This window comes from Anopheles coluzzii, chromosome 2 (genome assembly GCF_943734685.1).
Source record: "Anopheles coluzzii chromosome 2, AcolN3, whole genome shotgun sequence".
In the NCBI taxonomy this organism is placed as follows: Eukaryota; Metazoa; Arthropoda; class Insecta; order Diptera; family Culicidae; genus Anopheles; species Anopheles coluzzii.
In genome coordinates this window covers 111,873,504-111,900,540 of record NC_064670.1, presented here as the reverse complement: position 1 = coordinate 111,900,540, position 27,037 = coordinate 111,873,504, and the positions used below count along the sequence as shown (strand labels likewise).

Here is a 27,037-nt window from a genome sequence, read left to right as displayed (position 1 = left end):
GTATTATTCAAAACATTTCATGGCACCTGATCAACTTCACTTGTTTTCCGTTCCTTCTAAACCATGACTACACTTCCAATATTTTCACCTTATCTCGATTGAAGCTACCTGTGAACTGTTTTCAGTAATTATTTGTTAATTGAATTCTTAGCTCATTAGCATTATGCAAATCGCTGTACATTCTTGATTATTTAGAACACCATTCCGATCGTATCATTTACAATGTAATTTTAAGGGCCATTAAAAATTCAGTTAATTTAACGTTGAAGGACGTAAGCTGCACGAAAAATTTATAACTGTACTATAATTAAACCCACCAATTCCAAAGGCCACACGGTTTATGAGTCACAGCATCATGATTGCCTCTTGTACAGCTTCTTAAAACGAAAGCACAAAAAAAAACACAAACAAAAAAGCAAACGTCATCACAGTTCGCTGGCCTTCGAGCAAACAGCCCCATTAAACTTGCACCACCGCAACCATGCCGCACTGCAAGAATCCCCAACGCAGGCAGCGAAAAACGGCCGCTTCTTATCGTAAATTGGATAATCGAATCAAACAAACGAGGCGTTCGCTCGCTATCAGGTCTACGCGGCGCGGTACCAGGTCGCACTTTCAAACGGCTTATTTACCCAAATCACCCAAAACGGTCAGTTGATTCAATTTAGTGAGCCAATCAACGGAACGCACTTGACGCACGCAGCAGACGTTCGGGCGGCGACGATGGCGTTGGCCACCAGGGGGCGCAGAAACGCATGCCACGGCGCTGCAGCCGACCGGGCCGGGCGTGCCTATCCGTAGTAGCGTTCGTTCGCTTCATCTCGCGAGTCGTGCACTGTGTACGCGACTACGCCAGCGGATACGTGTCTCAAAAGCCGCACTTTCTCCGCCCGGCACGATTAAAAGTGATCAAACAGAGGCGACATAAAGTAGCGAGAGCGAAAAAAAAGGGAATAATAAAAAAAGGCCTCGTAGGCAAAGGCAACATTTTCACCCCCAGCGGTCCCTCTGTATGCAAACAAAGCCATCTTTTCGCTTAGTGATTATGGTGGCGCCGGTTCCGATAGTGGCGTTCGAAAGTGGATCGTGAAAATGAATCGATTCCCGGTGCTGATTTCGACCGGTGGGCGTACCGCCAGCTCGAACACTTTGGACGGTGGAAAGTTATGCGCCTAGTTGCCTCGAGCTTTTAATTGGTGTTTATGCTGGAGCTGGGCAAACAGTGAGTCGGCATAACAAAAAAAAAAAAGCGTGCCAACAACTCTCTCCGGCCAGTGGAAGTGCTTGCGACGGAAGCATATCTTCTTCGAAAATCGAAATCCTTTGTGCTTTTTTTCTTTCCTCCCCGTACATCGCAGTCGGTACCGTTCGGAGTTCGTATTAGCGTATTTGCAGCGTGCCAAGCGTGCAGTGTCCCAGCGGAAGTGGTTTATTAAATCGCAAATCCTCTTTGCCGTGCCGGGTGCTGGTGTGTTGCTCTAGTGTTGCTAGTTTCCTGTTATCAACATCCTTCTTCTTTCCCCCGGGCCCCAAAACGCTCCAACAATACGTCTTTCTTTCAACAAAGAAATTAACGATGGTTTGTGTCGCGAGTGAACGGACGATCCGGCGAACACTGGTTCCAACGGGCCGCTGGGCACCACTGCTGGCACTGCTGCTGCTCCTGGCCGAAATGGGCCAAATATTTGGCTACCACATCCGGCACATCGAGGAAGAGCCAAGCCACCAGCTGCAGCAGGATCTGATGGACTTTATCGATCTCGTACCGTTCGAGGATGTGCAGCGGCTGATGCAGTACTACTACCACTACGACGTGGAGGTGGAGAGTGCCTTCGACTACGTGTCGTCCGAGGACTACACGCAGATCCGGCTCGACATAGTGAGCCTGGGCGAGGTGCGCAGCTTTCGCCGCTACCTGGACAGCATCGGCTTTAGCGTGGAGAAGGTGTGGACCGAGCTGAACAAGCGCTTCGATGCGGACGACATCTTTGCCGAGCCGGACGAAAGCGTCAGGATGTGTGAGTATCTGCGGGAAAGGGCTTGCCTAGGCAAGCAAATCTTGAAATCATACACCGTACCGATAGGAGAACCATTTACCGGGAAGCTGTATCCCAGCAGAAGGATTAAACTCAGTTGTTCTTCGCTCAGCAGCGCTTAGTCGGGCACTCGTTTCCGTAGAAAGCTTTCCAATTATACATCCGATTGAACATTATGCACCAAGATAAATAAGTGCAGCTCAGAACGTTCGTGGAAACGGTGCCAGTTTCAATTATCCTATTACAAACCGATAACATCCCTTGCAACTATTATGCGATTCGATTGAGCCATCGATGCCTCAAGATAAAAAGCTCTTTAATTTACTTTCGCATTGTGCGCTGCACAAAGCCTTGCTGCAGTGTCTATTGCGAGAAAAAGTAACTCTTGCACCGGACACATTGACAGGCCGGACTTACATTTCCAGCTCCATAGCAGATAGCACCAGAAGACTGCCTGCCTGATAATGGCTGCACAAAGCTATCTTCTTATGCCCCGCAAGATCCGCTTTCATGCACAAGATGCACAAGCCGGCAAGAGCGATTGTGTGCCAGTCAGCAGAAGTAACTTCATTATTCAATCACCCATGAAAGTGCCATTTTACGTGTCGAGCCAACCTGCGCCGCCGCCCGGCGAACGCAAATGCAAACGGTGCCGGAGAGCAGATTTCAATTTAAATTGATTTCACGCCGGGACCGCCCAAAGTCACCGCTCTGCTGCCACCGCCGCCGGAAGTGCATACGTACAATTGTGGCCGCATCTCGGGCAAACATTCGGCCTCGGAAGGCTCGATCACGATAATCATGTTTCGCGTGCGTGTATGTGTGTGTGTGCCGCCTACCAAAGTTGCGATTGGGTGCGCGCTGGACCTCGGTGCCGTGCCGGTTCCTTCAATTCAATCAAGAACAAACGTAAATGCGTCTTCATTTGACACTTCCGTCGTTAGCATCGCTCGGCCGGCATACATTTCCTGCCCCGGGGAGCCGTCGGATATCGAATCAAACGTCCGGAAGTGGGCTCGTGTTGGGGGGGAGCATGGAGGCCCGAGGGCGCAACAGCACAAAACCTTGAACGGCGAAATGGAATAATATTCAATTAAATTATTTACGATTTAATCCTGTGCTAGTGTTTGCACGAGCGTACCAATGTGTGTGTGTGTAATTGTCTCCACGTTCACCTTATGCACATTCTGCATGTAATGGGTAGAAGCTGTTGCGTATGGTGCACGACATATGGCCAGGTCTTGATCCTTACGGGCTTGAATCGTTTGGCAACCCAGCCGAACAGTACGCTTCACCTGCGTTTTGAGTCAGCAGTTTCGTTGCACAGGCTCCTAAAGGCACGAGAATAATACGATTGTGTGTGCAGCGCTTTCTTGAGCATGGTTGTACAGCCACGATTATGTAGAAACAGAGGTCGTAAACATTGAGCAGTGAGCAGTAACAGTGTGGTACAAAAATGTTATAGTTTTCTCCTAAAAAGAAAAGACATTCAGACGAATTGCTTTCTTTGCAGTCCCCAATAAATATAAAGGCCGTGGGACACTGTCCGTACTCGCTACTGTAATTTCGATTTTCACTAGCGCATCTGGCGGCGGCTGACCGAAGCATTTTGCCAAACAATTTGGAGCCGCTTCAGAAAATATGTTATTTTTCCATGTTTTGTACTTTAACTGGACTGGAAAAGCTTTGCAATTGATAGATAAATATGTTGTGCAAGTATTTCAGCCGTTTTCGCACCAAAACACGGTGAAAAAACTAATTAATTTTGAGATCCGGCACGACCATTCCCCCGACGACCAAAAAAAGGTTTCACCAGCCGCCGCCAGATGTGCTAGTGAAAATCAAAATTACACTAGTAAGTACGGGCAATGTCCCCCGGCCTTAACTCAATGTTTTCCCCGAACTCCAGGGTTTTGCTTGATACCTAGACCTGTCCTACTCACTCTAATAATTATGTAAATGTTACCTACGATAAAAAGGCATTTTTGAAAGCTAGAGAGATTATTGTTAAATTCCTACGCCTTTTTTCTTGCCGTAAATGATGTATCATTGGTTTATTGTTGTTTGTTTCAAAGAAAAACTTGTAATTGATGCTTCATTTCCTTATTTTAATTTTAGATTTTCCTAACTCTCTTTTATTTTGTTGTCAATTCTGTCTAAGAAAAATAATTGTCAAACTTGTATCCAAGCAAAGTCGATACTTTATTGCATGTCGGTGCGTCTAGTGTATTTTTACAAAAAACTTCAAATTGCATTCAGAGTGGACAACGTTTTTTGAATGTTTTCCTTTCTGCCAACCCACCTGTATTTTATTAGGTCATATTGGTCCAAAGGACAAAAAAAACAGATTATCGAACAGCGTATCATAAAGTACAATAACAAAAATAGCTGATAGCTGTATCATAAAGGCATACGCATCTCATTGCTAAGCTGAAATTGTAAATAACTAAAACAGCCGAAAATCTTAGTTTTAAAATAGAAATGGCAATAATTACCCAAATGAAAGCATTTTATCAGTACTTTAGAAAATGTTGTACGAATTAAACATGAAAAGTAAGCCACTATTGTGAGCAACACTGTGGAAGCCATAATTCCTCGACGGCAGCACTGAGCTTGATTGTCATAAACATAAAACCGCAACGATCCCTGGGCTGATCGGGGCAAAACCCCACCGGCCGTTGGTTGATGACAATTTGGTTGATTGTATTTGGTGACGCTGATGAAAGTTGTGACGATTGCATTTCGGAAACCAAAGACCCCGGCCCTGGGCACCACAGCGCACCCTTACTCTGTCCGCCGCCAGCAAATCCGGGATGCAGCAGAGCAAGATGCCTTGCTGGCTGGCAGGCAAAAGCTAATGAAGCTTTCCCTTTCGGACATTTCAGCGTGGCTCGCAGCAGCCAACCCAAGCGCACTTAATACATCCCCGCGCTCCGGTGTGGTGCAGCGTTGCGAGCGTATGACAAAATGGTCAACACCGAGAATGCACCGAACTCGGGCATCAGTTGCCCGAACAGTGAGCCGTTGCCGAGTGTAGCAAATTAAATTATTAATCAATTACTGTTTGCTATCGAGCAGTTGCGCTAACAAGCGTCCCGGGCACAACCAACCATGCGGAGTGGGAAAAGGAAACGCACCGGCAATACATTTACCACAGGCGAATCGTAGTAAAAGTCAAATTGTTCCTATCGCCGACCACCGTTGACGGAGGTCTTAAATCCCAAACAAGCCTGTAGCAAAGGAGAAAAAATACAAACACAACAAAAAAAGCTACTTCAAGCATGCTTACCAATACCTTTCCCATGTTGATCCTTTTCCTTCCCGCGCTGTGTCGATTGCAGTAAATCTCACCACCAGAGGATTGAATGGATTAGTCGATGACATATTGGCGCTGCTGCCGCAGGACGAAATAATCCTACTATTCTTCGACAAGCTGGAAACGAGCAACGACTTTTCCTTCTTCTTCGAGCAGATCGGTAGCGGAGAGTTCGAGAACGTCCTTAACACGCTGCAGGTAGGTTGCAACAGCTCTCGTCACCTAACGCTTCCATTCCCCTACCTTTAGTTTTGCTTCGATCATTCAATCAACGATATTGTGGTTGGCCCCTCCCAGTCCTGTATTCCTTACCTTCCATTACTTAATGCAACAAATACCCAAAAGGCACGCACACGACTAGGGAATAACATGTTCCTTTTCGGCCCGAAATAGATTGTTATCCTCGTGCCACAAAAACTCGTTGCGTTCATATTTGTGATACATTTTGATCGAAATTTCTTACACCCTTCCTTGCCTTCTTTCCGGTTCCCTTCAGTCCTCCCAGCAGCTGCGGATACTTCTCTGGAGACTTCAGCGGCACGGATTCGATATTCCCGGTTGGATTCAGCTCGTCCAGAAGTATTTCAGTTTCAGCAGTTTCTGACACTCGACATGGCAAGAAAAGCTGGGCACAGCTGGACAGCAGCACATGAAAACATTCCTCCTTTCATGTATCGTTGTATTTGAAATAGTAATAAAGACGTGCTTCCGAAATAGTTTTGTAAGGTTCGGTTCAATGGGTGAAAATAAAGCAAATTGAAACACAAAAGTAACATGACAAGACATCATTTTAAACAAATAACATTTGCTGGAGTCATTAACTAATGCAGACGAATTTCTGATAAATTATCTTATCGGATATTTTGATTAAGTATTGTTTAATAAATTTGAGAAATCCGTCTATTCAAGCTAATTATAATACTTCCAGAATGTTTTACTCTTTTGTGTAGAGTGACTTTGTCAATAGCTTAATCTGATAATCAGCATAATTATATTTCAAAGACAATACAGGGTTTTCGAGGATTATATAGACATGTTCAGCGAGTTGTAGATTCGTTCAGGCATATAATAGACTCTTTCAGCGAGATATAGAATTGTTCGGAAGTAGGCGTTGACATGTTCAGCGATTCTGTAGTGTTGTCATTTGTTTTGTTTACACCCTGTGCCGCAGCATTCAATATTTCATTCTTAAATACCATAAAAGTAGCAAATAATCATTCCCCAAGCTGTTTAATACATGAATTAGTTGAAAAAAGCATATTTTTTCGAAAACCGTTTGTTTACCTCCTGATGAGAATGATGCAAGTTGCAGTCCAAGAGGTACGAAAGTGACAGCTCTACAGTATAACCGAACATGTCAACGCCTACTTCCGAACAATTCTATATCTCGCTGAAAGAGTCTATTATATGTCTGAACGAATCTACAATTCGCTGAACATGTCTATATAATCCTCGAAAACCCTGCAATGTTGGTTGCGTATAAAACATAAAACTTACTAAGACGTTCTTTCTGAATAAAAAAATACATAAAACTTTGGTTTTAAACTAACAACATCTCATCATGTTTAATATATTTCCAAAAAAGCGTTTTCAACACTTCATTTTAACCCAAAGATACTTTAAATAGGTTAATAAAATGGCATTTTATTACTCTCATTAAGTGATTCTGCATGACGCATTACGCAAAGACGCATTTAATTTCATTTACTTCGCCGTTCTTCGATGCCTCTCTGTTTGTATATCATTAACGAGATTAGCAGCAGCCAGGAGAGAAGACAATTTCCAGGACGAGAGAGCTACGATCACAAGAATCTGTGCGGGTTTCGGCAAACGCCCTTGAAACAAGTTTCTGTTTCACTTCCATTCACAACAAATGCGCTTTGAATGATACTTTGCACAGGGTTACCTGATATACTTGACACAATCTTAATTTGATGCTGCATAATATCCGCTCATATAAATTCTAGTAGCAAGAATAGTTTGTGAAATAACAGATCTAAGCATTTTGTGCTGTAAATCATTTCCAATTAAAATCAAAAAACTTTAAACCTTAAAACACATCCCTTCATCCCTGCATTACTTAAGAAACAAGAAAAATCGTTCACCTTCCTTTAGCCTCACAACGTAGCAAAAGTTCGTCGCGCGTATTGTTCAAACTCCACTCTAAGGCGGGTGGAAACTTGATCAAAAGCGCGTGTGACGCGGACGGTACCAGATATTCTGTTCGCTGTGTGTCCCTGAGAGGGGTTAAATTGTTTGCCTCCGGTAAACACCTACCCGCATGACTCTGCGCTGCTGAGCGCAGAAATATAAACTAGTTCACCACCTCATCGGCGACCCGCGTTGACAGCTTGCTCTAATAAACTGTAAACAAATCCTTCGTAAAGAAAGCGAAGCACACGGCAAGCGAAGAAAGCGGAAGAGGGTTAACTAATTCATGAAACTACCAAGTGCAAGCTATTAACCCTATTTTCTCGCTTGTGTTTTCCACCCCATTTCTCAGAAACGCATCTTCTGTGCTCAGGAATTAGTGGGCGATGCAAAATAAAAATATATAAAAAAATAACCTGCTCCAAGCGGTAAAGTTTTTCTACTCTCAAGTGCTTTCCAAGTAGGGAATGGGAAAAATGGTTCCCTTGCTTTTTGCAGTCTCTCTCTCTCTCAACCCTATCATTCCGAGTCTGATGACGTTTGCTGGGACATGTACCGTACAGCAGCCATAAGCTTAGTTTACCCTTTTCCAGTTAATCCGGCAAGCAAGCTTGTTAAGTCTATATAATGGTATATGCGTCATCAGACGCGGTCTAAGTATCTTTATTCGAGGGGCAGCATTAACCCGGAAGCTTTCAACTGCATCGCGCAAGGAATTATAAGGGAAAAAACCCCCACGAGTTAGGGGTGCTTTATTCAATTTATTATTATTTTAAGGGAGGTGTAAACTCGCCAGTCCGGTTCAAGTGCATTCCATTGGAATAAAAGAGATGCAAATGAGCGACCTACTGCACCACATCTCCACGTCTCTTTGCACCATGCGCGGAACGGATTCGACAGCTTCCATGTATAATGCTTTCGGAACCCGTCCTCTACTCTCTGTGTGACTTTGTCTTTCGGTTTAATAAACTTACAAGATTCAACTGTCAATAACAAAACGGTGAAATTAAACAAGAAGCTGCTCACAGCACCGAATCCAGCAACGAGCACGATCGAAATCACTTTCAGGCGTATCACAAAACCCTAAGGATAGGAATGGGCGCATCCGTTCCGGCGCCGTAGATTAAACATTGACTGCAGGGCAGCCGGGTTTTGTCGAAAATGAAAATTATTTGCAGACAAAAACAGCAGACTTCACTCGGACATGATGCCGGCACGCTTGATGTTGTTATCATCCCGCTTGACAAACTGGACCTGTATTTAATGTGAATTCTAGTGTGTTTGTCAAACAACAATATCAACTTCGTACAGCTCGTGGTGTAATTAAAAGCCGAGGAAAGGAAAAGCCAGCGTTCGTCAAAGCAAACAAAAAATGTCAGCTGTTTGGTATGTCAGAGAAAAGGCGAAAGGAAACACCAACACACACACCCACACCAGTTGAGGGTATTAAACAGTGGCAGGGGCAGTTGGATGTACACGAGTAGGCAATGCTACGATTCTGGTAAAAATATAGAACTTTCTTTGTTTTAATTAATGTGTGACCGGAGCGAAAGATACAAGCACGCCAAATCCTTAGACTTACAGTAATAACGATTTATGCTTATACAGGAACTATTGTACTATAAATCTTGTGCAACAATGAATTTGTGTACATTATGTACTTAACCTCTGCCAGATGCAAACAAACAAAAGAAGATAATATTTTAGCATCGAACATTATGTGGTTGTTCTATTCAGCTTTGCTTTTTTGCTATTTATCACGCTTATTCTATATACCAACCCAAATACCTAGAGTGTATCTTTTCGTTACATCAAGACAAACGATCGCTGTCTAATAGTTAGTTTAAACCTTCAATCCTGTCTCATTACTTTTTAACTAAGAATAAGCATAACTATTAAGCAATGATGGAATGAATAGATTTTGATTTAAAAATGAACTAAACTTTAAACCTAACCAAGAAAAAACAATAAAGTGAAAAAGTCAATAAAAAATCTTTCATCCTCATACAACTTACTGCTTCAAACGTATGCGATTGAAAATTAAAAATCATGCAGCAGTTCGTAGTCACCCTCTGCTCTATGCTTCATATTCTGTTACTCTTGCCAAAAGACTGTTTCTGTTGAAAGTCAACCCAAAAAAGTGCTCTACCACATCGTCCTTACAAAGAGGCAGCAACATTGCATGCACTCCAACTACAAACAAAAAATAACCAAAACAAGGGCTGTAGCCCCACGAAAGAAACACACAACAAAAAGCTTATTTCATTTTGTGGAGATTTCTTTCATACCCGTTAAAACAAGTATAAAGCGCAAAAGCGCGACCCAAAAAATTGCACGATAGCGTAGCGAACAACCAACAGGGTGAAGCATAAGGTGGGAACGTAAACGTTGTACTTTATGAAAACATCATTTAGCCAATTTAACTCACATCGAGCGAACATTATCGTGGCCAGGGAACCGGTATTTAGAAAGGAGCTCGACAAAAAGCAAAAAAGCAGTTCCAGCTACTTCACTGTTTTGTCCATGCAATCAAATCATTTCCGCAAAAGGGTTTCATGGCCCTTTGAAAGTGATGAAATTTTAAGTGTGTTTTTGTTAGTTTGATGATAGTTTGTGATGTGAAGGATAACCGATGATGCGATGATGAAAATCAATCGTTAGTGCTTAGTCGCTTTCACAGACCAAGCTGATGAGGAAGCGTTTGAGCACAACGGGAAATGAAAGCTCTGACACATATTAGCTACACGAGCTACCCTTTTGCTAATAAAAGAAAACATCGTTTTTTTCCTTCTATCGTTTAACGACAATGAACAGCTCCCGTCACGATGAGATGCAAGAGTTTGTAGTCTCTCTACAAGGCATTGGAAAAAGATAATTTATCATCCTAAAAGTGTGTTAATTCATCGTCATCCGTTCCCAATCTTACGGTTCGATGAAAGGATCCGTCGAACGATAGCAATCAGTATCATATTTCAGTTTGTGCGTGTGTGTGTGTGTGTGTGTGTGTGGCCATGCTTTGTTGCTAGATAACGATAAAATTAGTGCGACGGTCATCGTCGTATTTCTACACCTTTCGGTACCTCATCGGATCCCGGACCGTTGCCAGGCGCACCTTTATAAATTTCAATTATAAACGGTTGCCAGCACAAAAAGCGACCTAACCGAGGAGAGTGGAAATTAAAATAACTTTCATCTCGGCCAAGTAAAGGGAAAACACTGCAAATCTGTTATCCTACCCAACAAACAACCCAACAAAAAGCCTCCCTAGAGAAAATGCTAAAAAGACGTGGCGGAAGGAAGTTTTTCCCTTTGAAAAAGGAGAAGATTTACGAAAAAGTGAAGGAATCTTCACATTCTGCACATCCAACACCTCTAGCCGTATGGCAAGTTCGTACGGCTAATGATTTCAACCAGTTCCATCTCCGTCACTGGATCCAAATGGACCACCTAAGTCCGGGAGCTACTTTGCGTCGTAAATTGGGTCACTTACCTTTTTTTCTCCCCTCTCTACCCGGCGCCGCTGTAGGCTGATGCATTACTCCACGCCAAAAGGGACCCGAAACAAGCTTCACAAACTACCTGTCCCTTCCGCATGCGCCTCTTCTGAAGGCAAAACTTCCACCAAATCCCTTGCGCTAGGAAGCCGGCGCTAGATAAAAATTGGCTTAGATGGCAATGGGCAGAGGGGGGGAGGGAATGCAAAACTTACATGCGTATCAAATTTATGCTGCCTCTTTCGATAACTTTTAGTGAAACGGCATGCTTAGGACTGGGTGTAGGAAAGGCTGATTTTCGGGAAAAGTACGATCAAAGCGAAACCTGGGCGCTCGTTCGAGAATTCGTTATCGAAGTATTACTGAAGAATTGAGTTTTTGGGAAGCGGGGAGTTTTCGAAGAACTCGGGACTTGGAAGATTTGGGCAAAAAAAAAGGAAAGGTCGCAAGTAAGGTAAAACATATTTTGCCTAGGCCTTGCTGATCGTTTTAACGAAGGGCTTGGTCGTGTCTTTTTCGGTGCGAAAAGAAACGAAATGCGGGCGATATATTGACTTTAAAATACTTTTATGGTAAACCAAATTGGCTCTCTGGGCGGGTAGGGAATAAGATCAGATTGTTGTTGTTGTTGTTCCAGAGCTGCTATTATTGACTTTTAAAACTTTTTATGAAATATTAAGAAAAGACGTGAAGATTATTGTTTCGTGTGCATCTGGTAAGACTCCTATTACTAAATATAATATTATTGTAGATTGTTTTTAAAAACCATTCATTAAGATTACATTCAAGATATTGAGAACAAACTGCTATTGATTGTTAAGGATTCGACGATAGGCATCATTTGTAACATAATAATACGCTAAAGCATTGTGTTTGTTGACGTTTAAGGAGGTATTTGATTACTTGAACATGACAGGTATGCTACAGTAACGTTCATACTTCTAATCAAAGTGAATGTATGTATCAGGTGGGCTTATCGTGTTCCTCCACACCAATATATCGACACACAATTTGATAGTTTGTTCCATAACAAAATCAGGTATACCTTAAAATACCGGTACCGGTACCTCGCAGAAATGGAAGACGATTTTGCTGAGGTGTAACATGAACAGAGAAACCTTAAAACTTGCGTGATGGTCAGTTTTTAAATTATCACGAATATCTAAAGATTACGAGATTCCACCAAACATTTCCGTAACATTAAAAAAAAGATGCATAAGCTATACTTATTTAATCCGTTCTGCCAGCAAGCAAGGAGCAGTGTTCCAACCGAACCAACTACGATATCTTACTTAAGGAGAGGAATTTATCAAAGTTCCTGCGCATATATCCTCATGTTCCTTTCAACAGATCTCCGATTATTCTCAAATATTGTGTAAAATTCTGAAATTTCGCAATAGACTTAGGAGTGAGTATATGTAAAAATCATCAAAACATCCAATTTGTTATGGATCTAACTGTCAAACCAGGTTTTCCTACTCCTTTCGTTTTTAGACGTCAAATTGCACTGGATAATCCCACCTGATATGTCAACTCACTTTGGTTCTAACAAAACTCTGGCTAAACAACAGTACTGTGCTCATATATTTGCATAACAAACTATTGTTGCTGCCTTACATATCTCATTTATTACTTTTTTCCTTCCTTTTAGATTTTCGAACCGTTCCTGATGCCTGAAATTAAGCTGAAATCATTAAGAAAAACCTTGAAACTTTCGAAATGAATAAAATTTATCATAAATACTGAACAGCGAGAAAACGATTTGAATACCTTAAGTATGAAGAATAATTATTTTCGATAATTTTCACCGTTAACGTTCACTTTGGTTACAGCTTTAAGGTGCCATAAAATACTTTCTACATTTTCAATTTAAATCCATATACACCCACTGATACCACCGATTCAAGCACACCGATTTCCAGTACTGACTAATCCATCCATCCCGCCCCAAAGCACTCCACTGCCTTACAGCGCGAAAACCACACTTACTTTAACTTTTCGTTCGGCAGCTCAAAAACTCAACCCGCGCGCTGGTTAGCAGAAGCGCACAGCCCTGACAGTCACATGGCCCTCATCATTTAGGTGGGCACCGTACCGTATCGGGGCGAATGTCACTACATCCGTCATCGAAAATCCATCCCCGATGGATGGTCGGGCCCGTTATCCGTCCCCATCGGCTACCAAGCCACAGGCAGCCCATCGTACACTGCGCTGCACACTGCAAGCGCACGGCGGGGATTGCATTTCCATGCTAAATGTTGTGAATTCAATTTCACGCTCCCAACCATGGTGGCGCCCAGTGCCAGTGGATGGGCGGACACTGAATGGCGACCGGGACGGCGTCGAGCCGGTAGGAAGCGTTCGGTTGCGTTGGGCCCGAACCGAGTGCAGTGCAACGATTTTAATTTATGCGACAACGTCACTACCGAGACACATAAATACATTTCCCACAGGTGTCATCATTCAGCCGTTGGGGGTTGGAGACGGGAGGGTGGCTTACCGCTACGATCACCTTCTCCTGCTTTCTTTAATGTAGCGCTCAATGCTTCTGGATGGAGCGAATGGATGCAGGATTACGGCTAAACCTCCTTGGGGAGATTGAACGTGTTACACCTTCGAACCAAAAGGTGATTTCAAAAGGTTTTATTGAAGAAATTGTATGAAAAATGTTTCCATTTTCTGTTTTGAATAAACATGTTTTAAACTATATAATAACGCTTCTTTTCATAACAAATGTACTACTAAGATAATGGTAAAATTTCAATTATTATTTCTGCTCTTCAAATAATGTATCTTTAATTTGCGCATAACAATGATAAAACCACACACTGTAGAGAATAAACGTAAACAAAGATCATGGGCATGAGTAGCATCATCGTTGTCATTCGTGGCACCATCATCAACATCATTTTTATGTTAAGGTTCATTGTTAAATGGAAGGTAGAAAATTCACAAAAATGACAATCAGCGTGAAAAAATAATAATAAAAAGAACTACCCCCCTCTCACCACCCTCACAGATTGGTAATGTTCACCACTGACCATCTCGAATGACAATATATGCATTTCCGCGAGTGCATGCATAAGTACTTTCGCGTCTCAGCCGTCCACCCACCGCGACCGCGCACCGCTACAAGCCTGTTGGGAAATTTTATTAAACTCTCGAGTGTTTTTAATTACAAATTGCCCTCCATCAAAATCCCGGAAGCGGATTTCAGAATGCGCTGCGAAGCAAAAAAAAAGACAGCAGTACAACAACATTTCACTGGTACCGACACCACCACCATCACCACAATTGTTCGTCGGGACGAACGCTGCTTTCTCTCTGTTGTTTCGTATTTTAATACTGTTTATGTTTTTCCTTCCCGGTCACCCAGTTTCGGCGGCTGCTACGGTTGCTGCCGTTTTTCCACTTTCAGAAAATGGATTTGTTTCACTTGTTTTTGCCGCCAGCGTCAGAAATGCGTTTGTTTTGTTTGCCGCGTTGGTGCTTCGGAAAATGGTTATCTGTGCATTGAATATTCATGCTCACGGTGTATGTGTTTGTGTGGGTGAGTGTGTGTGTGGCTCGTAGTGCAACGGAGGTTCCGATGACAATTTCATGATATTTCAGGCCTTGCACGCACCCCTCCGGGCGAGAGGTGATCGGAACAATCGGGCCAGATCAGCGGAAAAGGTTAACGGTTTATTGGATAGTTTAAAGATGAGGAGCCAATAATTGAATATACCGTTTATTGCTGTAAAGTGGACGAGTTGAGCAAAACGAGATGCGATGTACGCTTGTAAAGATGTGAGGATGGAATTTTCACGTGTTTCTCGTGTTTTTAATGATTTATGTTTGGACGTTTCACTGGAAATCAATATAACATGATGTAAATACATAAATGTCATGTTCAAATGATTAAAATATTAAATGAATTTAAAATAAATTTGAAACTATAAAAAAATACTATGCTTACCTTTGTTTAGAGGCTACAAATTACAAGCCAATGTATTAAAGAAGAAGGGCAAAAAAACAACATATCTGACTTCAAATGTGCAATTGATTTTCAGAAATATTTAATATTTCATCGTCATCTTGGGGTCATACGATTCATTTCACGACCCAACCTGGAGTCGGGTGCGAGCCAAACGGAATCGATTCCGACCCGTGGGTGCAGCGGGTGCGCTAGGTCGGAGTCGGAATCAAATCCGACCCGCGGGTGCAATGAGTTCGGGTTGACCCGAAAGATCAGTAGGTGCAAGAAAGCATAAGCGACTCCGACCCGTTCGTGCAACGAGTTCGGGTTGGGTTGGGCCACGGTAGGTTCAGTTTGACCCGAGGGTGCAGCGAGTTCGCGTCGGGTCGAGTCAAGATAGGTTCAATCCGACCCGACCCGACCCGAACTCGCCGCACCAACGGGTCGGAGTTGCTTATGCTTTCTTGCACCTACTGATCTTTCGGGTCGACCCGAACTCCTACTGAACCTACCGTGGCCCGACCCGATCCGAACTCTTTGCACCAACGGGTCGGAGTCGCTTATGCTTTCTCGCACCTATCGGAGTCGTTGCACCCACTGAATCTACTTGTACCTTTCGGGTCGGCCCGAACGACTCCGGGTCGCTTACGGATGGCTCCGACCTGATAGGTTCGGGTCGACCCGCCCACCACTACTACACAGTTTGGTCAGCCTATATAGGTTTCTTATGTCTTTCTCATTTGATTGTACGCTACCTGATCAATTTTGATGTATCATTAATGAATTGCTACACCTGGTGATTTAAAATCATTTACTGATGCAAATGTTCCATTCCGTGTAGATCCTGCGACTGTGTGCTGCTCTAGCGATCGCTAAGCCCATGGTTCTTAGCCCTACGCCCTACACTGATCCTTGACGTCTGTTGCTGTTGTTGTTGTTGGTGATGCTGATTGCATACCGTTTGGCGCAGCCCAATCATCGCTGTCGGCGATAAAATCAGTTTACGTAATAGTTGGTCAATTTTATCGTTAAATGGTTTGAACCGGCCAGAAAACCTTCCGAAGAATCGACCTATTAGTTTTCAATCGGAATATGATTATATGAAATAAATTAAAAATAATTAAATTGATGAATTATTAAATAAATAATCATAGGTTTCTAGAAAATCAGGGTATCAATATTACGGGGTTCCGATGATTTTTTGGTCAGTTGCCATAATTTTTTGGGCTCGTCTTACGATTTATTCATCGTATCCAATAAATTTTTGGTTCGTTCCCATAATTTAGTGTTATTGTTCGATTAGATATCAATACAATTTAACCATTTTTTTTGAAAATGTCCGAACAATTGTGGGAACACACCAAAAAATATAGAAACTAGCCAAAAAGTTATGAGAACCAAATAAAATCCAATATTTTCACGCATTTCCTCAAATAAAACAAAGCTGCTCAATATTATTATTTTGCCCATTTTTGGTAATAGACAGGTTCATATTACAATCTATTATATTTTTTAATAATTTAAAAAATAGTAAAAATACATTTTTATATAGGATATACAATCAAATAGAATAGTTTAATCATTGGTGCAGTTTGAATTGCATCCACTTCATCGCTTGAGGGTAGCAATGTGGAATTAAAACATTATACGAAATACATCATGATTGACACAAGCATTTTATAAAATTGAGCGTTTCGTTCAGTTTTTTATCAGTAAATTATATCAAAAATTAGATGTAAAATGGCAAACGTAAATCTTTCTAAATCGCCATTAAACACTACCACAGGCAATAAACGCCTATCCGCTCGCGGTACGCTCCCTCCCCGTCCGAAGTAACCGTACAGCACGCACATTAATTTACGCGCCAAGATAGCAAATGACAAATTTTTATCAATCCCCCCTTCACTGGCAAAGACAAAGCAAATATCACCGCAAGCATTCCCCCCATTAGCCTGTGCCCGGCAACCTCCGCTTCGCCAAACATCTTGCCATATGGCTTGGCAACAAATCTGCTCCAGGTCGGACGTAGTGCAATTTCGAACCCGGCACCGGTTAAGGAAATTATCCTAATACGTCAACCGTACACGCGCTGGACTGGGCCGTACGCTGCTGTTGATTAATTGCGCCTGTCGGCTCGGTTGACGCGTCCAGTCAGTTCGTGGCCGAGAATGAAACGACTTCCTCGCAATTAATCCCAAGATGTTCCCTTTCCAGCGATGGCGAGAAACACACACACACACACACACACACACGCATGAAACACACCGAACTACTAAGCAATGCTACGCAGTTTCACAGGTGTATACCTGATCAACGGTGACGCCATTTGCGAGTCCATTCTAGGCATCAAACGCTAAACCCCACCCAAATGCTCAACTCTCGAAAGCGGGCTGGCATTTAACGGGTCACCGGCTGGGTGGAGTAGCTCCTCAAGAACTGTACAGCAATCCAGCAATCTGAAGCGACGCACACAATTCGTATGCAAATACTTCACCCTTTACCATACCATCGTACCATCGCACCGAAACAACCGCCGCTCGCAATACGAGCCGAGACAGGGAAAACAATTAATTACAACGGTTCGGATGTTAATCCCTGCTGAGTGTCCGGAGGATTGCTGCCCATCCGTCGGCGTCTGATGCATCCCTAGCGGCAGCTCCAGTACCCTCCATGTACCCGATGCTGACGGTCGTAATTTCCTCAATTTAATTTTTAATAACCTTCCTGTCCGAAACGAAAGACACACCCGCCCCCGGCCATCGTGCCATCGTTCTGACGACGGCGCCCCTGTTCGAGGTGAAGTCGAACGAATTCTTCCGTTTTCTCCGGCTCCACCGCTCGAGCTGCATGCAAATAAACGATCAAAGTTTTTAAATTAGCTTCTAAATTGTTCCTCACTCTCTCTCTCTCTCTCTCTCTCTCTCTCTCTCTCTCTCTCTCTCTCTCTTTCTTACCCTTCATTACAAAATTCCCTACATTCGTTTGTGGCGTCGTTGTACGAGTAGCGTGGCCACTTTAAACTGCCAGTTTCCGTCGTGAAAAATTGGAAATTAATGTAAAAGTCAACAGTGACCAGCACAGTACACACGCCAAGTAGAGGGACGACCACTCCCGTTGACAGAATTGCACATTTGGGTGGCCCGTTTCCTAACGTTTCCACCCTCTCGACAGAATGGTATGCATGGTCGTGCGATAGTCTCTATGCCGAACAAGTGTTTCCGCGCTCAACTCCGTTCCGATTAGAGCAGCGTGACATAACGTGTGTGTGTGTCTGTGTGCGTGTGACTGTGTTTTTGTAACGTTCGAGAGGGAGTCCGACAGTCGAGAGGGTTCGGGTAAATTACATGCAACATCGAGTGCGGATAATACAATGCATCAACATAAATCTGGTAATCTCTTTCGCGTGCTTTACCCATTTTACCCACCCTTCATGGTGCGCTCACCGTTCACGACCGGCAATGCAAATAGACAACTCCAGCGAGACCGTCCGACGCACCCTTTGACGAGATTTTAAAAAGCGATTATCTCCCCGCCCTCGGTGCGTTAGGGAACTCCCGTCCTCATGGTGTGCCGTTGCTAGTTGTCAAATAGTCGCAGCACTAGTAGTAGTTACAGTGCTGCTGCCTCGCTGACGCCTGCTACGTTCCTCGCATGTACGCTCGGGCTCACTTTCAGCACCCAAATTCACGTAGTAATTATGAAAACGTTATCAGCAGAAACAGTGGGAATAAATATTTGAATCCCAAGCCGATGCTTTCGAACCAGCAGGCGAGATGAAAAGTCCACAACATTTGCCTCTGCCAGCGTGGTTCCGTGGCCAGTGTGCAGTGGGCACGGGCAGAACGGCCGGGGATTTTAACTCACCCAGCCGGATTTACACATTTCGACATGTTTTCCGTTGCTCCGTTGGCATTCGCTGTTTGCTCAGCATAATGTACCACGGCACGCGGCAGCGCTCGGGGGTTGGTGGAAAATGGGAAATAAATCTTTACCACGAGTCACGTTTTTCGGGGTGCAAATGAAACAAAATGGGTAGAGTAGGGGGCGCTGAACGTATAAAATGCGCCGTTGTTTTTAACCCTGCATTTCCATGTGTTTTCATTTTACTGTATCATATTTTATGCTTCAACTCTGGCTGACGATCGTTTCATAGTTTTCTGGTAGTAAACTGTGCAATCAGTTTTGTGTAAATACAGACTATTTATGATGGAGGTTCTGCCAAGTTCGGAGAATTTAAACCCATTTCCTGGGCCGCTCGATTCCACACGCGTTCAAGTGAGTTTCCATTTCAAGATATCAAGGGTGGCCCTTTACCCGTGGCGTGGGGCCTTACCTACGCGAACCGTTGGCGTCCTCTGCCATTGCAGCGGAAATTTAATTTCCCGCCAGGGTTCAAATCCTCACAACACAATCGACAATCGATTCGATACTGTCAACGCCCACCGACATGACTGTTCATCGAAGACGCTCGGGGGAGGAAATGTACCGCGGGAAAGCCAAATTCCGTCGCTATCCCGGGATGGATGCTTTCTCTCGTTCTTTTCCTTTTTTTTGTTGTTGTTGTTTTGCTAAATTCATCTCAAAACGAACCGTAAAGCTTAAGCCTTCGCGTGCCAAATCGTCCGTCTGTTCTTCGCCCTGAATAGATCTCTTATCGCGACCGGTGTGATCACGATTCTGAAGGGTGCGGATACAAGTGGAACAACAGCAACACCGTCTTTGAGTGATTGTCACTTTTGGCAGTCAATTTTGGGCCGCGACAAAAGCAGGCCGCGATTTACTGGCTGGAAAATCAGGAAGGTAGGAGAAGAATAACAAAAAAAGTACGGAACGCTATCGAAAAGCGTCTAGTCAACAAGATTTACGCCTTGGAATTGAATTATTTTGCCGGTGACTTCTAGGCTATGAGCGCAAGCAAGATCAGGAGACAAGGTCCCGGTTTCCATTTCCGAATGAATGATACGACGTTTTCTTGTGCCGTATCGTTGGATATTTAGGAAAAAGGAAATTGTTTTTATTCGATTTTCACTCTCTTTCGTGCCTTTCTAAAGTATGCTCTCCCGGTGAAAGTGAAAATAGGCTAGATCTAGCAGCTTGAACGTAGTAATAATTTCGACTTGTGTCTTGTCAAAGAAGTATGAGGAAAAAAAATTAAGTGTTGGTATGAAACCGATACTCTCCAAAATGTCCTCAAAACACACACACACACACGCGTGATCGTCATACCCAAACGATACAACAGAGATAGCTAGTGACTGCTTCTCAGAGTCGCTTGTCTCCTCCTTTCCTTACCAAACCCGGCGAAACGACAATCGCGCACGCGAATGTCCTCGAAATTTCACTGTTTCACTTTCCGGGCACGTATCGGCTGCCCCGAAATACCACCGAAAATATCTTTTGGCCACTGTCTTTTACAAAAGTGAAAACCGAAGGGTACCTACGGGGAAAGGCATTCATTTCGTAACCGAAACCACCGATCACCGAACACGGCGGAGAGTGGCTTTTCTCTAGCTTTGTGGCAATTTGTACCCCGGCCAAGGACCTTTTGATGGGGCACTACACGCGCTGCTGGAAGCAGTATGGCAATTCGTAAAACAATATCCCACAGCGTGTAATTTGAGGTGGATAGCGATGGGGGTGGGTATAGGGGAGCTAAAGTTTTGCTGGATAGCTGTCGTCAAATAGTAGGATAGATTCAATTACGGTACCCGCCGGTAGACAGCACCAATCGTGTACATGATGTGCATTTCTTGATGAATCCATGCACAGGCCCTGTCTGCTAGAAGGGTGCGCTTTAACTTTTAACAGCTTCACGTTAGATGGAGCTCGTGATTTGATTACTTTGGCAGCGGGGAATAGGTTGAAGCAGATTTCGAAGTGAGCATCAGCAATGAGTTAAATATTTAGGCGTTTGAAAGTGATTTGTAAGCTAGTTTGCGACAGTTTTTTGTATGTTTAATATAATTATACATTACGGTTTTACCGTTTGTAGATTTATTATATAAGATAGAGCACGTCGTCATTACATGGTCCGGTCCTCAATCATTTTTTAATATACTCTGCCCCAGACTGAAGCCTTCGATCGTTGTTAATATACGATTTTTAACGTCTTTTACCTTAACTTAGCCATCCATCAAACTCGCTGTGCTCACCGGCACCTCTGAAGTGCCGAACAATGCCTCACAAGAATAGTAAACGAAAATAACAGCTCTCTGAGAGTCTAAGTAGAGAGACCCCTAACAAAGTTATTGAACAACAACAGTGACAATAAAATAAAGTATATTATTGGCAGATTTGCAATTCAGGTTTGTTCATTTAAATGTTTTTTTTTTTCTTCGGGCCTATAGTTAAATTATATAATAATAAAATGGTTTATCAATAGCTAAACAATCTCTACAACATCATTTCTACAGTGAAGTTCCTTACAGTAGCTCTAAACAAATGCAACAATTTAGTACTGCAGTGTTAGTGTTTGTTGTTAATAAAGAATTTAAAACTATATAACTATATAAACTATATGAAGCTGTTTTATATGGATTTTGACACTTGGCGACTGAAATCATGTCAACACTCCGTACAAAATCACACACAAAACTATTTCTCGCATACAAACCAGCACATAAAACGCAGATTTGTCGCACGCGCAATCAGGTTAGCTCATGACGGATTGATTTTTTTGCACAAGTATAAATATTTTGTCAAGAAAGGTTAAAGCCGTGTTTGGATCGATTGCTTTAACTTTTATAGAAGTACTATTTTTTAAAACGAGATTCATCAAATCGTTACTGAGGTGTGGGATAGCAAATCGATGCCTTGTGATTGGAATCTCGGCATCATCTACCCCATATACAAGAAGGGAGACAGGTTGGACTGCAACAACTACAGAGGTATTACGGTGTTGAATACCACCTATATAATATTCTCCCTGATCCTTCAGGATCGCCCTGTCCCGCACGTCGAAGAGATAGTCGGAAACTATCAAAGAGGATTCCGAAACGGAAAATCAACCACTGATCAGATCTTCACCATGCGGCAGATCTTGGAGAACATGGCTGAATACAGAAACGACACATACCATCTCTTCATACACTTGAAAGCCGCATACGATAGCATAGCCAGGGTAAAACTGTACGACGCTATGAGCTCATTTGGAATCCCGGCCAAACTGATAAGGCTAGTTAGAATGACTATGAACAACGTCACATGCCAGGTGAGGGTGGATGGAAATTTCTCAGGACCTTATGATACCACCAAAGGTCTGCGCCAGGGTGACGGGCTTGCTTGTCTCTTATTCAACCTGTCGCTAGAGAGGGCCATCCATGACTCGAGGGTGGAGTCTACGGAAACTATCTTTTACAAGTCAACCCAGATCCTGGAATACGCTGATGATATAGACATCATTGGTCTCCGGCTCTCCTATGAAGCAGAAGCCTACCAAGGGATCGAGCTGGCGGCAGAGAACCTCGGATTGCAGATAAACGAGATAAAGACCAAACTGATGGTGGCAACATCAGCGGGCCTACCAATAAATAATCAGAATCTACATAGGCGTGACGTGCAGATAGGTGAACGCACTTTTGATGTCGTCCTACAATTCACCTATCTTGGGTCAAAGGTCAGCAACGACAATAGCATGGAAGCTGAGTTGCGCGAAAGGATGCTGGCTGCCAACCGGTCATTCTACAGCCTGAGTTCACCTCAAACAACCTGTCGCGACGGACGAAACTGAGACTATAAAGTACCTATATAGTTCCGGTACTCACATACGCCTCTGAGGATACTGTTCAAATCTGACGAAACCCTCTTAGCCGCGTTCGAGAGGAAGATGCTCAGAAGGATACTTGGCCTCGTATATGTCGAAGGACAATGGAGGAGCCGCTATAATGACGAGCTATACGAGATGTACGGCGACCTCACTGTCGTGCAGCGTATCAAGCTCGCCAGGCTCCGGTGGGCTGGCCATGTTGTACGCATGGAAACGGACGACACAGCCCGTAAAGTCTTTTTAGGCCGTCCAAAAGGACAGCGGAGGCGTGGAAGGCCCAAATTGAGGTGGCAAGAGGGCGTGGAGGTGTCCGCCATTAAGGCCGGGATAACGGACTGGCAGACGAAGGCGCGAGACCGTGAGCGGTTTCGGACACTCCTGAGGCAGGCCAAGACCGCAAAGGGGGTGTAGCGCCGGATAAGTAAAAAAGAAGTACTATAAATGACTAACTGTCATAAGGATTCAACCAGGATGATGTTCCTCTGATTGGCGGTAAATTTCAGCTTTCTATCTTGAAATGTAAAATGAGCCTATGTTAGTTTTTACATGCCAAGATATCATTTTAGTCCCTAGTTTCATAAACTGTATGTGCTGAGCCTCAGTGAGTTGTTTTCCCCACAAAAATATATGAAGAACTAATGTATATTTAATTTATATTTATGTAACTCTTTTTTATACCCCTCCTATAACGTCAAACATTTACTATCGTAAATATAACAGACATAAGAAATGCTATTGATTCTCGCCACATCCAAGTGCTACATTCGTTTTTTGTTTTTAGATTTTACTCAACAAATACATCTGCTTCGACAACACTACCATTACGATTGAAACATTTACAAACAGCAATAACGAAAGCATAACATTGCAGCATCGGCAACTTCCGCCAGAGCCTCCTGCCGCCTGATGTCTCTTTCCAAAAACCCCAACTAGCTGGCATTGCCCGCACAGCTGCTAAATGGTTACATTTCGAGTCGCATCACAGCATCAGCTACGCCTTTCCCGAAACGAGCTATTCCAGGGAAAATTGAAAAATTATCATCATGTTTATTGCACTTCCTCTTTTCCTCACCCGACCAGCCAACCACTACCATGCACCATGCCATGGATGGTGCAGCGTACGCGGCCCCGAGCGCACGACGAAAGCAGCTTTAGCAAATGGCATATGATGAAATTGAAATCGCGACGACAAACTCTCGTTATACTAATCTATACAAACAGTGAAATCCTGCCGCACACGCTTTTTGCATCTCGAAAAAACGGAACGGCACGTTGCAAACGACCCAGGATCAATCGTACGTCGTCACCAGCGCCAGTGCCACCGGGAACGGGGAATGGAGGGCCGGCGGTTATGAGATTTTTATCGTCCTGTGTGTTTGTGTGTGTGTGTGTCTCTGTGTTTCTTTCACCCCATTCGGGCCACCATTGTGAACATGTGTGTAGAAAGTTTTAAGAGCGAAACACAAAAACAAAAACCGGAACGTTTCGTTTTGTGGGGGGAAAACACGGAAATGAATCCCGCACAAACGCACCCGGTGCGCCAGAAACAGCCGTCGGGAGCAGTTTGAAAACATGCCAAACAAACGGGAACAAGCTGCAAGCTGCATGGTGGGTTGTGTGTTTGCGATTGCTGGTGGAACGTCTAGTGTTTATGGGGTTTGGTTCTTCCTGAACGCTCCAATCACGCGCTCCGCCAACAACCGTCGTCCGTTTCGATGGCTTAAGCTTTTGTTTGTTCCGTTCAGCTGTACTGTACGGCCACCAGTTCCAAGTTCGTCACCCTGGCGTTCGATACGGCATAGCAGCCCCGGAACAAAAGTGCAGACAAGGCGATAAAAACGCGCCGACATGCTTCGACTTAATTAGTACTAATGGTTGCCCGTGGACCTTTTTGTTTGCCTCCCGTCACCATTTATTTACTCCTGTGATGCTGTGTCGCGATGGCCACGATGCTGAACAATCAATTCCAGGGGTCTTGTAGGGTTTGAAACGCCTTGGACAGAACACTGGCACTGAAGATTCACACCCCTTTGTGGTGAACGGGCGTTTTTGTTCGTTCGTCTTGACTCTTTCAGTCACTTTAGTTGCGTCTAAAGTTGCCCTGTACGTAGTTGTCGCACCCGTAAAAGTGAATAGGTTAGGTTCTATCTGCAGCAATGGCACGGTGCAGTACACGTTGCCGAAGCTTCTGGATGGCAGATGGCACCGACTGCTGAGACATCTTGTCTACCGTGCCCGTACCACAGCACGCCAGTGTTGCTCGCCATCTGTCAACGCGTGGCAATGAATTTAGAGCTGAAATTTATGTTCACAACTTGGTGGCTCTCTCTCTCTCTCGCTCATCCCCTCTCCGAAGGGGCAACGGTAACAGGAAACCCACACCAACCAACCAACATCCCAAAACACAACCCACAAAACCCGAAAAACCAACGAACGAGCGGGGAGGGAAATAGAAGCTTTCCGGAACGAAGCTCGAAAGTTATTGTTCCACGCGCGGTACAAACTTTCGTTCGTCATGGTCATGGCGGCCAAGTGCAATAACACGCACACACACACACACACCCCTCACTCACTCACCTCCCCCAGTGCACGGCCAACAAAATGGACCCCGGGAGATGAATTAGTGACTTAGTTTTAATACCGCAAGGAAACACCAAACCCCGAACGGAGACGAACCCACCGAGCAAGACGTATTGTGCGCGCGCGAACACGCACATTAAGGCAAAACTTTGCGTCACGACTTCTGCCACCGCGGGGACACTGACAGTATCTTGCTCCGCAGGGCCGGACCAAATCATGCCATGGATTGTGATGGTTTTGCGATGTAAATTGCTTCCAAGCGAAGGTACGTATCGTGTTTTGGCCTGCCGGAAAGTTTATCATTAATATTTCACTCCATATGAGTGGTGGGCCGTCAAGTTTTCCCCTCGTGCACTACTGGTGAAGTAATTCTATTGCTGCCACCTTCGAGATGTTACTGTCCGGGAGGGGGAGGCCGCAAAACCCATCCACGCCACGAATTCTCTGGACTTTGCTCTGGACCAGCCTGACAGTTTCAATCACGTCTTGCGGTTCGGGAAAAGTTACCCCCCCCTGTGCAGCACTGCGTACAGATCATGCAAAGGAAGTAATGGCCGGAATGGTAGAAAGTTGCCTCTCCCACCACCACCGCGCAGCCACCATTCGGCTCTTCGGCAAACCCATTAACTAATTGAAATGTGAACCGTGGCTTTTGCGTGCTTCCATCGACGACGCGTCCAACTTCCAGCGACCGACAGCGCGTTACGATTAAATATTCAATTAATTCCACTTCCCAGTGGAAATCAAAAGCCCTGATTACTATTCACTCTGCCCCAGCGGCAAAGTGCCTTACCGTACACGCGCGGCATCCACCCGGCTGGTACGACGCGCATTAGTACACCAAGCGAGCCGCCGCACCGTAAGGACATCGAAAGTAAGTGTTGCTTCTCAATCACCACGGACCAAATCGGAGACAGCTCGGTGCTAATGTGACCGCACCGCAACGGCGATTTTATGAGCCCGCACAGCATTAGCTTCCGATGCGTTTTTATGGCCGAACAAGGGTCGTTAAGGCTTGTTGTGATCGGGGCCAAACAGCCGGACACCCAATTGGCCTTTTCGGGTGCAGCGGAGGACAGAGACCGTCCTGCCTGATGTGGCCATTTATATGCAAGAAGGTACGTTCATAAATAAATTCTAATTTCACTGATACGTCGCCATTTCCCGCAGTCCCGGGCCCAATTATCACGACGCCGGACGGCCTCAGACAGTGCAACAGTGCGCCAACTAAATGCTAAAATAAACAGTACAAGTGGAACTGGTACTTTATGCTTGTCTGTTGAAAGCAAACTATTTCCCCTCCGCCCGTGATGCAGCTCGTGTGCAGGACAGAGAGAGAGAGAGAGAGAGAGAGAGCGCAACAGAGAGGATACAAAAAAGAGTGCGAAAAATACAAAAAACAATTAAACGAATGTATTCCCTCCCGCAGACTCCGCAGAACGCACTCCAAGGCATAGGCATGAAACGGGGCTTCCGGCGACACGGCACAGTTGACCCCGGAAGTGGTAGATAAATTTATTCCCATTTAATTCTTAATTAAGATCAAATGATGATAATAGATGGAATAAAAGATTCGCTAAAGCCTCCTGCACAGTGGAAAAAAACCGCCACCCTGATGCTGCTGCTGGTTGTGTTGTTTCGGCTTTCGCTTTTGTTTGTTTGACGGGGTAATGCGGCCCCGCATGCCGCGCCCTTTTATTTGCGTGTCGGGTGAATGGGCCAGGAAATTAAATTAAA

General features: G+C 44.3%; 1 protein-coding gene across 4 annotated transcripts; it reads left to right on the top strand.

Moving 5' to 3' along the window:
* The first annotated feature begins 764 nt into the window (after positions 1–764).
* Positions 765–6,153, top strand: LOC120952182 (protein G12). 4 transcript variants are annotated; one of them, XM_040371371.2, is made up of 4 exons: positions 765–905; positions 1,359–2,018; positions 5,378–5,550; positions 5,849–6,153. In XM_040371371.2, exons 2-4 carry the CDS (start codon positions 1,577–1,579, stop codon positions 5,954–5,956), a joined length of 723 nt encoding a protein of 240 aa, XP_040227305.2. In that variant the 5' UTR covers positions 765–905; positions 1,359–1,576; the 3' UTR covers positions 5,957–6,153. The 4 variants fall into 4 exon arrangements, with proteins under 4 accessions (XP_040227305.2, XP_040227304.2, XP_040227301.2 ...); XM_040371370.2 differs by having other exon boundaries at positions 765–929; XM_040371367.2 differs by having other exon boundaries at positions 765–1,222.
* Positions 6,154–27,037: the final 20,884 nt, after the last annotated feature.

What these genes read in the sequence shown, in the direction of transcription:
- LOC120952182 (XM_040371371.2), top strand. Translation starts at nt 1,577, where the DNA reads ATGGTTTGTGTCGCGAGTGAACGGACGATCCGGCGAACACTGGTTCCA. An exon ending in GGACGAAAGCGTCAGGATGT is followed by an intron (nt 2,019 to 5,377) that starts GTGAGTATCTGC and finishes TGTCGATTGCAG; the next exon opens with TAAATCTCACCACCAGAGGA. An exon ending in ACGTCCTTAACACGCTGCAG is followed by an intron (nt 5,551 to 5,848) that starts GTAGGTTGCAAC and finishes GGTTCCCTTCAG; the next exon opens with TCCTCCCAGCAGCTGCGGAT.